At 36.7% G+C, this 12,773-nt stretch overlaps 2 protein-coding genes across 7 annotated transcripts in view; one reads left to right on the forward strand and one right to left on the reverse strand.

The window, feature by feature from the left end:
• Window positions 1–4,506, reverse strand: part of METTL4 (methyltransferase 4, N6-adenosine) — a 31,614-nt gene extending 27,108 nt beyond the window's left edge. The window contains exons 1-4 of one of the 6 annotated variants that reach the window (XM_008537386.2): window positions 4,209–4,506; window positions 2,810–2,953; window positions 2,133–2,532; window positions 129–191 (exon numbers count right to left, since the gene is read on the reverse strand). In XM_008537386.2, coding sequence (XP_008535608.1) covers window positions 129–191; window positions 2,133–2,525 — 456 coding nt within the window. In that variant the 5' untranslated portion in view covers window positions 2,526–2,532; window positions 2,810–2,953; window positions 4,209–4,506. Of the gene's footprint in view, window positions 1–128; window positions 192–2,132; window positions 2,533–2,809; window positions 2,954–4,150 lie in introns of all 6 variants that reach the window. The other 5 variants (XM_070627482.1, XM_070627481.1, XM_008537388.2 and 2 more) reach the window with 5 other exon arrangements.
• Window positions 4,373–12,773, forward strand: part of NDC80 (NDC80 kinetochore complex component) — a 43,605-nt gene continuing 35,204 nt past the window's right edge. The window contains exons 1-6 of the mRNA XM_008537391.2: window positions 4,373–4,684; window positions 5,638–5,753; window positions 7,187–7,264; window positions 9,780–9,903; window positions 10,004–10,176; window positions 10,873–10,975. Of these exons, the coding sequence (XP_008535613.1) occupies window positions 5,647–5,753; window positions 7,187–7,264; window positions 9,780–9,903; window positions 10,004–10,176; window positions 10,873–10,975 (585 nt within the window). The 5' untranslated portion in view covers window positions 4,373–4,684; window positions 5,638–5,646. The remainder of the gene's footprint in view (window positions 4,685–5,637; window positions 5,754–7,186; window positions 7,265–9,779; window positions 9,904–10,003; window positions 10,177–10,872; window positions 10,976–12,773) is intronic.

The raw sequence follows: 12,773 nt of genomic DNA on the forward strand, positions 1-12,773 counted from the left end.
TCCACTATTAGATTCTAACCTTGATCAAAATAATTGCTTAATTTTTAAGAACATCCTTATTTATGTTGTCCGTTTATACTACTTTGCATTAATCTTCCAAAGTCATCAAAGAACATTTTACACCCTACCTTTGTATGGTACTCCATAGCATCCAATTCACCTTGATTGAAAACAACACATCTTTTACGTTTCTAAAGAATAAATTACAGGGAGAAAATTATGTTGCCATCTATCACAATATTGATATTTTGAAATACATTAGTATTTCTTTTTTCTTTATCACATTTTCCATATTGTGTATCTCAGTCATTAAGAGGTGATAACCAACTATTGAGGTCAAAATCAGTGCAAAGGGTATGCACTAAAGAGGTACACTTTCCCAAATAATAATAATTATTTTTTTATTATTATTACCACAAACTTAACGGGTGATAAAAGGTCACCTCAGCCTTATTTGCTATTAATAAGAACCAGTACCATATGACAAAATGTAGCACTGATATCCATGGAACATAAGGAAACTGACACTATACTAAACAGTTACCAGTGTCATGCATCAGTTGATATATATGGTACAACTATTCTCAACTTTCTTCAATTCTAAGGAGAGAAGATCTCCATATATGAGCACCAAAAAAATAATCCCAATGCGCTTTGAATAGCTCTTTATGATTGTTCTGAGGTACAAATCAGATATATTAACACAGTTCTATATCTAACAACTCCAAAGAAAAGAACATGAAAGAGAGTGCAAAATAGAGCAGGGACTTTGTACCTTTTATTGCTGAAACCCGTGCTTACACAGTGGCAAACTCCCAGCAGCTAACAATAAATGTTTGTTGGCTGACTAAATGAATGAACTTAAGGTTGAAGCGAATTGTATGACTTGCTTAAGTATATCAGAAATAAGGTAAGCTTTGTCAAGATAACATTCCTTACATATGCTCATCTATATTTTTACATATTAAAATGAGAAACTAACCCAACATAAGAGTCTAAACATTTAAAAATATCCATACTCAGTAAACTGCAAAGTCCTTTACAAATGCTTGTTACTATTTGTCTGAATTAGTAATAATAATGATAAATTATCTATACACCATTTTACTGAGATCTCAGAAACACTACACATTTTCTTTTCTATGCCTGACACATAGCAGACGATATTTGTTGAAAAGAAAAAAAAAAGAGGAATTCACAAGAATAGTAAAAGTGCTACTTCAGGTACCTATAACAATGTAATAAATTATCTCAAATACTTCCCTTATTCTAATTCTCAACATGCTTTCTTATTTAATATCTTTATTCCCCACTCATTTATAAGACCCACGAGGGCAGAGATTGTGTTTATCTCGTTTCATCCCCGTATGTACAACAGCATACAAAGATCTCAAATATTTGTTGGGTGAGTAATGAATGTTATTCCTATCTCTAATGGGAATGTTATTCCTATTCCTGTTAACAAAGAAAACGTTTACATAATCTATCTGAAATGGACTTTGTATAATCACCTCTGAACTCTTCAAAGACATAAAAAATTTTTAAAGCATAATTAATTTGATCCTGTAGGGTATTCTTAAAATTTTACTAAAAGACTGCACCAGTGCACATACAAACATATATACTTTAAGAACATATACATTTTCCATACTAGCTTTCTACTTTTATCACAAGAAACTTTTCAAAAATATTACCCTTCTTCCAAACTTTTATTACATGACCTTATCCCAGGAGACAGGTCTCTAAAAATCTACCAAAAATCTATAAACTGCATTAGAATTTTGCAGAGAAAGCAGCATATTTTTGAACAAAAATAAGTGTAAAAACATGCAATTACTACAAATGCCTAAGCAGAAGGGTTTTTAGTTGTTGTTTAGTTTTGTTTGTTTGCTTAATTTACAAAGCATTTACTTTTGAGCCAAATTTGCTTACTTTTGAAATACCCAAATATGGTCTTCTAAGAATGGTAGAATGTTAGGAAAGAGTTAAAAATTACACTGGATATGCTAAAGCCTTCTTATGCTTTACTGATTACTCTTTATACTAAGTAAATCACAAGATATTTGAGATATTGGAATAATAAATTCCTTTTGTGTTCTGTAGAAAAATAAAAATTTCTTAAAACTTCCTACCTTTCCAATAGTAGAAATGAAGTTTTCTTTTTTAACATCATTCATTAGATCTTCCTTTTCATTCCTTTGTTGGCATTCTTTGTGAATAGCTGGAGTTATATAAGGTTTGGTGACATCAAACAGTTCCGGTCGAAAAACGTATTTTTGTACGAACATTTCACAATTTCCTCCAGCATCATTGTCTGGCTTAGTGGTAGAGTCAGAAGCAATAAATGTAGCAGAGGTTCCAAAAGAGGACACAGAATCCATTTGAAGAGAATCAAAATGGACAAAAGTGGGCTCATTTTTACTGCAACAGGGTTTATGTTGCTGGTGAAGGTGATAGTTTATCTTGTTAATGAAAGAAAGATGATCCAGTAACCATCCTGGTGACAGCTGGTGAACCACAGACATTCTCTTCCTTAAAAAAAAAAAAAAAAAAAAAAACCTCTGGGAATTAAGGACTAGAAGTAAAACCCAACTTTCCAGGCTACGTTCTTAAATATCCTATATTTCAATAAAAATATACTTCATATAGAGAGGCATATTTGATATACAAGTATATAAACTTGATACGAACGCAGAAGAGAATTTAACATTCATGACTTAAGGAAAATTGCACTGTTTTAATATAAACTTTTAATTTCAAGGTTGATAATTCAAAATTTTCAGCCAACTTGGCAAAAGAGGGTGAAAACCTGATCTTATTTCTGGAATCCCAATTTGATCTTCCTATCTTCCTGGGCCCTCCACATAACCTCCTGCTTGGTCCTTGGATCTAGCCACTACGTCCACATCCTCCTAGTCAGGAAGTCTACGAATCATTAAAAGGTGAGAATGTCCTGTCAAAGCAAAGAATACTATATTACCTATGTGAATTCAACATTTTTAATGAAATAAACCTAGACAGGGTCACAGAATTTCAAGAGTTGTTAGCATGTTGGCCCTTGTTTTTTCAAACTATATTTGCCATTAGTAAGTCAGCCCATTTTCCAGTATCATTGCCCTACTCAACCACTGCTACTAAAGGAGTGCTAAAAGGGTAAAAAGGAAGATTGGTCTAGGCAGAGTAAAACGCAATTTTAAGAGCACATCAGAAGCACTAAAGTAGCAAAATGGCAAAGTTAAGACTCCAAATCTGTAACTGAGCAGTCCTCCTCCAGCAACTAGGTTTTTCAAAACTTTATCTTTTTTCAAAAGATAGTTTTCAGTTCTGGATAGTGCTTACTAAATCCAGTGTAGAGGAGAACTTAAGAGGAGGACAGAGGAAGATATACAGAAGCGGTTAATAGCACAGTTAATAACGGTAGCGTTTACATTCAAATTTCTAACTGCATGTATTAGCAGTACGACCATGGACAAGTTATTTGATGTCACGGAACCTCAATTTCACCATTTTTTCTGACATCTCAGAGGGCAGTTTAGAGAATTAAATGAGATAAGCTACATGAAGTGTTGTGCACAGTGCCTGACACATAGCAACTGCTCAAATAAAAGCTCTAGGTGGTGGTAATCCCGGTACTGGTCCTCCCTTCAGAGTCACCACTTGGAACAAGGAGGTCCTGTAATTAGCAAGAGCTAGAAATTTAGAAGAGAAGGCTGAAACTCAGGAAAGGCGCCGTGCTCAAACTCACAATTCTAGTTAATGGCACAACTGCCACAAGAACCAGGCACCCAGACTTTGGCTCTCGGCTCTTCTCCCACCCCGACCACTCTCCGGGTATATTGGGCAGTGCTTGTCTCTGAGTTCAAACTCAGGGAAGGGAGAGAGTCCTCTTCTAGCAAAGTAAACTACTGTGCTTAGTGCGCCTCTACTCTCTCCTGCTTCTCTGCACCACACCCATCCCACGCCTACCCACTTGGATTCCACCCAGCTTCTCGCGGGCCACCACTAGAGGACCTTGAAACCCTAGCGAGCAAATTCCGAGCCCGAATCCTGGCGGCGGCCACCACGGCGCGATTCCCGAAGCCGACGGCACTCTACAACTGCGCCCACACTCGGCAGTCACATTTCTACCTTGCCGCTCACTACCTCCTACCTTGTCAGAAAAGTGCACGCCGCCTTCCCAGATCTGCATCATGAAAACAAGCACCCACCTACAAAATGGTCATGAAAGACGATCCTTTCAGGGCAAAGGAAAAAAATTTCCCCTTTTCTAAGAGCCAATGGGCGCGGCCATGTTGCTGTACGGAAAAAGCGTTCCCAGAGCGACTTGGAGCGCTCTGCCCGCTCCTCAGCGACGTAGAGCGCTGGGGTCTTCAGAGCTAGCATTAGCGGTCATACCAGACTTCTCAGGGGACGCTTACACTGACCAGGAGAAGCCAGCGGGCCGGCAAGGTGGCAGGGCGCGACCAATACGCAGAGTTCCGGCGACGAGGAGCGGCGCATAAGAGTTGCGCACGCGCGCACACGTGCGTAATTACGTCAGCGTCGGCGGAGATTTTAAAATTCGAACGGCGCGGGCGGGTGGAGGAAGGAGTTGGTGTTTTGGCGGCTGTTGTGCTATCTTGCACGCAGTTGCACGGTTTACAGAAATTCGGTCCCTGGGTCGTGTCAGGAAACTGGAAGAAAGGTGACTAATGACTTTGGGTTAATTTTGTTCCAGCAGTACTGTTCTGGAGGGAGGACGCGATGGCTCCAGCGACTTAGAATTAGGGGCCCAGAGAGACGACGTTTTATTGTCCGCTGTTGGGAGAGGCCTCTGGGGGCCGAATCTGTGCGAGGCGCTAGTTTCCCAGAGGTCGATAAATTTCTACTGGCAGTGATTTCCCAAGGGAGAAGGAGAGAGCCTAGGGGGACACTGGTGAGGAGAAGAGAGACTGGAGAGAGAAAAGGGGGAAGAATTGGTGGGAGCAGGGAGAGGAAGGGCACGGTGAGGAACTGTTCCGGTGTGTTGCCTTGGAGGTACTAGTGTAACATCCTAGTGGCCGCCTGAGGAGTACACCTGGAAGTCTTCATCTTAAAACACCTTTGAACTGGAGATTGGGAGTGGACATATAGGTGAGAGTGGAAAAGTTGGATAGATGCAGAAGCGAATATTGAAGGAGAAGAAATAGGTGGCCAAACCAAGGAGGAAAGAGTGTAATAAGTTTAGAATACAGAGGAGAGCCCAGGGAAGGAAAAGGATAACCACAAATGTCCACTTTCCTGGAAGCCAGGGCAGGACCTGAGAAAGCTGGATGTATAGTGTCTCATACTGCAGAAGTGAGATATGGTCAATAGATTTGTCAATCGTGAGTATCCTAGGAGGCAGGGATTTCAGTTGATGTGAAGGGAATGAGATGTGAAGGTGGTCTGAGAAAGTGGAAGCAGTCTGTAGACCACTACATTAAATGAAGTTAAATAGATATTCCTTGCAAATGAAGATGTCGCCTTCATGAACCAGTAAAGATAGCCTGGGAAAGATTATCTTGAAGAAACGATGAAACTTGGCTGCCTTTCTTTTTGAGGATAAAGATAATAGTTGGTGCTTAACGTACCATCTATGTCTGGAAAGATTTTTTAATACTGAATTCATGAATGCAGATCATAAGCATGAAGCGCAGTTCAGTTTCCACCGGTGGTGCTGGCCGCCTCTCTATGCAGGATTTAAGATCCCAGGACTTCAGTAAACAAGGCCTAGGCCTCCATACCCCTCAAACGTAAGTACCTTATGCGTTATCGTCTTGGGCAAAGAAATCTGTAAAGGTATTAATACAAAGATGTAGTAGGAGTAATGTCATGATGAATCTTTTCTGTTCCCAGTGCTACCTAATTTGAAGTCAGTGAAGGCTAAAAGTGGGCGTGTTACTAGGCATTATGTTTTATCTCATTTGTTCCTTAAATTCACAAAGCCACGTCCTTTACCAGGCAACCCCTAAAAGGACAGTTAATTCCCCTTCAGCATTTTTTCCTTCTTACTTTCCTCCTTTTTCATTTGTTTTATTTTTATTCCAGAGCTGCTTGTTTGAGCAGGCTCTGTGTTATAACTTTCAATTTACTGAGGTGTATCCAACTAGCAAAGTTCTCATTCAAGGGTATTAATTTGCTCTGATGATAAGCTGCAGTTTAGTAGCAGACTACAGAACACCACTTCTCCAAACTATTTCCTCAAGATTCACTGGAAAAAGGTGTCCAGAAGCACTCGCTGTCATAAACTAGTTTTTCCCTATAAGTGATTTTCTTCCGATTAAGAGAAGGCTGTTTGTAAACCACTGTTACATGTCAATCCTTCTGTAATATCACAGTACAAGTTACTTGCTAACTGTTCTTAAATTACTTAGGTTTACGTGAATGAACCTCTGCTACTTGTAGAAAATTGAAATATTTATGTATTTTTTCTTTGAAATCAGAGAAATGTTTTGTACTGTTGCACATTACATACACCAAAAGATTTATGCCTTGAATTGTATTAGAAGCTAGAAGGCTGCCGTTGTCAATGTTTTTGGTCTGTAACTTAGATAATGTACGTTCTTAAGTGTAGCTGCATTCTGATAAAGAGTACGCCTTAAAAGGAAAAATTTTAGGGGCTGGCCCCGTGGCCGAGTGGTTAAGTTCGCGCACTCCACAGCAGGCGGCCCAGTGTTTCATTAGTTCGAATCCTGGGCGTGGACATGGCACTGCTCATCAGACCACGCTGAGGCAGCGTCCCACATGCCACAACTAGAAGAACCCACAACGAAGAATACACAACTATGTACCGGGGGGCTTTGGGGAGAAAAAGGAAAAAATAAAAAAATCTTAAAAAAAAAAAGGAAAAATTTTAAAGGTAGCTATCATCCAAGGATTGAAAATATCTATTTTTAAATTTTTCTTTAAAGTTATCTATAAATGTGCATATTAAGATAAATGAAGTGATAATGTGGATTGGTTTTTTTCTGATTTCTTCTTAGCACTTTAGCGTTATAACTTATACTATTTTGTTAGCCTATCCCATTTATAACACCTATGATTGCTGCTAAAAGTTTGCATGATTTTGAATTATTTTTATAGATAATGAGGAAGAAGTGTTGATTCCAACATATTTCCAAAAGTCTCTTGAACTAATATTTCTTACATTTATTTTAAAGAGTTTGTTTTTCTCCTTTTCTTAAAGCAAAGAGAAACCAGCCTTTGGAAAGTTGAATATAAGCAGACCCACATCTGAAAGAAAAGTCTCTGTATTTGGTAAAAGGTAATGATATTCTCTATTAGTTTTAATGAAGGGATTCTTATAACCAGGTGTTGGGTTAGATGCTCTCAGAGTACTAGACATTAGATGGCATTGTCCCTTTCAAGAGAAAGTTATAATCTAGTTTTCCTTTGTTTTAAACGGTTACAATGATTTTATCTACTTTAGATGGTGCTAAGAGATATATCAGCACATTCAGGCCACTGTTTCACTGTTACAAGTGAATAGTTGATTGAAAATTCTCTACCTAGCTTTCAGATACTATGGAATCATAGCATTTTAAAATAGGAGGAACTGTCATTGAGTCCAACATTTTAGTCCCAGACTTTTTTATACTCTTAAATATTAAGGGCACCAAAGAGCTTTTATTTTATGAGCTATATGTATTGATATTAACCATATTAGAAATTAAAATTGAGAAAATTTTAAAATGTATATTAATTCAATTTAAAAGAGCATATTAACATAAATAACATGCTTTTAATTTAAAAAACTTTTTTTCAAAAACAAAACTATTTCAGTAAGAAGAGAGACATTGTTTTACATTTTTGTGAATGTCTTCAATGTTTGGCTTAATACAAGATAGCTAGATTCTCATTTTTGTCTCTGAATTCAATCTGTTCCAATATCATGTAGCTAGCCTCTGGAAAATTCTACTGTACGCTCATGAAAGAATGAGAATGATAGAGGCAAATGATGTCTTAGTTTTACTATGAAAATAGTTTTGACTTCTCAGATCCCCTAAATCACACTTTGAGAACCAGTGTCTAGAGTAGATCAGTGGTTGCCTGGACTGGAAGTCGGGCAAGGATTGACTGTTAAGGTGTATAGGACTTTGGGGATGATGGAAATGTTTGATATCTTGATTATGGTAAAGATTACACAGGTGTATACATTGTCAAACCTCATCAAACTGTACACTTTAAACAGGTGCATTTTATTCCAAGCAAATTACACCTCAGTAAAGTTGATTTTTTTAAGAAGTGTTTGACCCCAAAATTGAGAAGCTATTCTTTTCTCTCACCAAAACAAATTTAACTTTGTTTTAAGACAAATCTATATTTGCTCAGTTGTTTTGAAAATATTTAGAGGTGAAATATTTGTTACCTTATGAAGAGTCTTTGCCATGAAACCAAGTTAAACTGTTTCTGGTATTCATTTCAGTTGATGAGAAATCTTAAGGCAGTTTTGTAATGTAACTTTCATCTCAGAGCTGAACTTCGGAGATATTGATGATAATAATTATAAAATCTAACATTTGCTGAGCATTTTTGTAAGCCGGATATTGTCTTAAGTGCTTTATCTATATTAACTCTTTTAATCAATCCGCAGAACTGCCCTATGAGTAGATACTGTTACTGTCTCCATTTTATAGATAAAGAAATTGAAGCACAGGGAGGTTAAGTAATTTACTAAATGTCTTACAACTGGAATTTGAAACCACAGACTCTGGTTCTGGACCCTATGCTCTTAAACTATAAGTTGAATGATCAGTATTTTGATTGGTTGGGAAATTCTCTTACGATTTAAAAAGATGTCTATAAGTGCAATTTTGTGTAGATTAAGAGGTGAGTCTATACATGTATTCCTTTTAAGGTAAAAAATATTAAAAATTAAGTAATAGCAGTATGTCGGAAAGTGGTTCTCAAATTAGCAAGTTCTCAGGGGGAAAATTAGCTAATCAATCAAGGTGGTGGAGTGAGAGGGCCCAAACTAAAGAACTTTTAGAGCCTGGACAGAAGAGAACTTGAAAGCAGCAAGCAAACTGGCAAGGAGAAATGAAGTTTTGATGAACAGAGTTGAGATATCATAGCAATGTTCATTATAACTCAGTTTTGTGGCAGCTGTCCAATAAGGAAAATTGTTGTTCCAAGGATATTTAATAAACTACAATGCTTAGCTCAATTGGGCCACAAAGATAGGCAAAAGGAACCGTTATAAAGATTTAAACAAATAAGGTTTTGGTTTGGGTGGAGGGGTTTGGAATGGAACATATATACTGTAGCCATTAATGACTGAAAGGTAGCAATGTGGTAAATAACAGATAGATAATATTGCATGACACAAAAATCTTCATGAGAAAAAGCACACCCAACCTATTTTAACATCTCAAAGGCAATTTTCCCACAAGAAATAATGTCAAATTAAGGGGTTGGGAGTGAAGGAGCAATCCTGGTGGGGTAAATAGTAAGGTAAAAAGACAGATTATTGAATAGACTTGGAGAATGGTTAGTGCATGAGATCTAGTGGACTCAAAATGCACATTCTTTGAGGATGGTGTATGTGTTAATAATGCAAAGCACTACAAGTGTATTTTTCTTCTCACCTTTTATACTTTACTCTTCATTATTTGCTCTTTTTCTCTGCTTTAAATAAGAGAATTCTGTTTAGTTAAATAAAAATTAAAGGATTAAACTGTTTTGACACTGATGTTAAAATATAAAACTGCCCTGAAATAATTCAGACTTGACCACAGAAGGAAGTAGTTTTGACTGACTTTTTAAAAATATGTTTCCAGAACTAGTGGACATGGATCCCGGAATAGTCAATTTGGTATATTTTCCAATTCTGAAAAAATCAAGGACCCAAGACCACTTAATGACAAAGCATTCATTCAGCAGTGTATTCGACAACTCTGTGAGGTATTTTATCATTTTAAACAATCTAAGTTGTAAGTGTTCTCTTAAATAGTTTCCGTTTTTCTATTATAAAATATTTGACATTTCATGAAAAATTTTGTAGTTTCTTACAGAAAATGGCTATGCGTATAGTGTGTCCATGAAGTCCCTACAAGCTCCTTCTGTTAAAGACTTCCTAAAGATCTTCACTTTTCTTTATGGCTTCCTCTGCCCTTCGTATGAACTTCCTGACACCAAGTTTGAAGAAGAGGTTCCAAGAATCTTTAAAGATCTTGGGTTTGTATGTTATATTTCTCGTTAGGCTAGAGAGATTTTTGGAACACAGAGAAAAATCAAACTCAATAAAATTGTAAGGATTTTAGGTTAGAAAAATAGTGTATTTTAAGGTGGTCACTGTGGGCAACATGTGTACAGTAAATTGAAATGGCAAAAAAAACAACTGTTTAGAGGTTATTACCAAACTACAGATAATAGATCATAAGGCCCTCAACTACTGAAGTGACAAGGAATAGATAGGATGAGCTAGATACCACAGATTTTATAAAAGCAAAAAAGACAGGATTGAAGGCCTGGTGAAAATGGGAAGATGAAGTCAGAAAGGGCTGTTGTGTAGAGTGAACAGGGAGGAATGGATTCGAGGAAGAGGAGTACATACATGTGCTTTATTTGGGGTACATTGGATTTGAGAGAACAAACCATCTTTTAGGAGAGAAGTCCAGCAAACTGGTTGTAAATCAAGTTCTGCAGCTTAGGGGATATATGTATAAAGTAATCTGCAGAGGAGAAACCAAAAAATACACAAGATCATTTGAGAGTAAGATAACTAAGAATAGGATCTCAATAAATATCTTCTAAACAAGTCAAGACTTTGGTAGATACATGGAATTTTTTAATGTAACTTCTTGCTTAACTTAGCCATTATTTTTACAAAATTAACATATTAAGTTTCTCATTTTTTCTAATTTTTCATAGGTATCCTTTTGCATTATCCAAAAGCTCCATGTATACAGTAGGGGCCCCTCATACATGGCCTCACATTGTGGCAGCATTGGTTTGGCTGATAGACTGCATCAAGGTATTTGATTTCTCATTTTAAAATGTATATCTAGGAAAGTTTTTTTTTTTTCTTCAAGATAATTTCTATTTCTCTCCCAATTTTGCTTTTGCCGTTTATCTCAAAGTCTATGTCAGTTTTCATTTTTCAAGGCACATTTGATTTTAAGTTCTTCACACTGTTAATACATGATTCCAGAGGTAAGGGGAAGGAAGTACCACATTGGCTAGAAGATTGTGTGATTTCATGGGGTTTTACAGCGCAAAAAAAATGATGAGTCAGTAGGAAATTATTTCCTCAATAACATTCATTTGTTTTCTTTCCCTTTTTTTAATTAAAATCCATCTTCATTGCAAAAAGTTTTGGAAAATAGAGGAAAACATATACAGAAAGTGATGTACCCATAATTTCACAACTCAGAGACAACACATTTCCTTGTGCATTTCTGCTGCACAGATTATGTATGTTTTTTAAACCTTGTTACATGTTGACATATTTTCCTCGAGTTAAAAGCTAATCAACAATGTATGAGCATACCTGTTTTCCCACACCATAGACATTATTGTTTTATTTATTTTTTATTTATTTATTTTTAAAGATTGGCACCTGAGCTAACAAGTGTTGCCAATCTTTTTTTTTTTTCTGCTTTTTCTCCCCAAGTCCCCCAAGTACATAGCTGTATATTTTAGTTGTGGGTCCTTCTAGTTGTGGTATGTGGGACACTGCCTCAGCATGACCTAATGAGCGGTGCCATGTCCTGACCCAGGATCTAAAAAAACCCTGGGCCACCGAAGCGGAGCATGCAAACTTAACCACTGGGCCACGGGGCTGGCCCCAAGGCTTTATTGTTTTAAAATCTTTACCCATTTAGGAGGTGAAAAATAGCTTGTTTTAAAACGTACATTATTAAAGAGATTATGTGTTTTATATGGTTTGTCATTAATATTTCTTTTAACTTGCTTGTGCGTGCTTTTTTGACCTATTTTATATTTCATTATTTGCTTCTGCTATTAATTTGAACCTTTATGTATTAAATTCCTTGTATATTAAGCTTATGTAATAATTGACATGACAAGCAAAAACGTAGTAGATAATTTTTTCGTATTTGAATTTTTTTGTTTTTAAACTTGAACTTTTTTCTCATTTATTATAACTGCCCATTCATGTCTTTTGCCATTTTTCTTTTTGTTGATGTGCATTTTGTACATCAAAAATAATTGAATTAGGGAAATTAGCTCTTATATATATGGTACAAGTATTTTTTCCCTTTTTTTCCTTTTGTTCAGAAATGTAAATTTTTATCTAGTCTGAAGTAGTCTCTTCGTTTTATAGCTTCTGCATTTCCAGTCCTATTTAGTGCTGGAATCCTTAAACCAATACTGTCCCCCTGACATTCTCTTGGCCATCAGCAAGGAGACATCCTGGTACACTCAGCACCACCAATTCTCAAGATAGAAGTAGAAATCCAATACCATAATTCATTAATACAACTCAAGTTTTATTGAACTTTATACATCACATTTATGTATTCAGTTTGTCTCAGTGATACCCATGGACATTGCAAAACCACCCCTCTGCTCCCGCCACCAAATACCCTTATTGTCACTAGAACACTTTACCCTTGTTTGCCTAAGCAGCTTATGTCATTGTTATATGTTTGGGAGATAGCATTTCCACAGTGATACAGGGGCTTGTGAAGTACCTGCCGTGGCCTCTGTCAAGGAGAGACCTCTTGAGAGGCCTCCAAGTCCATTACATAGGTTGAAATTTCCTCTTTTCTATCTTGGTTTGCTTGAGATGGTGGAACTGAACACTATAG

The sequence above is a fragment of the Equus przewalskii genome, chromosome 7 (genome assembly GCF_037783145.1).
Source record: "Equus przewalskii isolate Varuska chromosome 7, EquPr2, whole genome shotgun sequence".
Classification (NCBI taxonomy): Eukaryota; Metazoa; Chordata; class Mammalia; order Perissodactyla; family Equidae; genus Equus; species Equus przewalskii.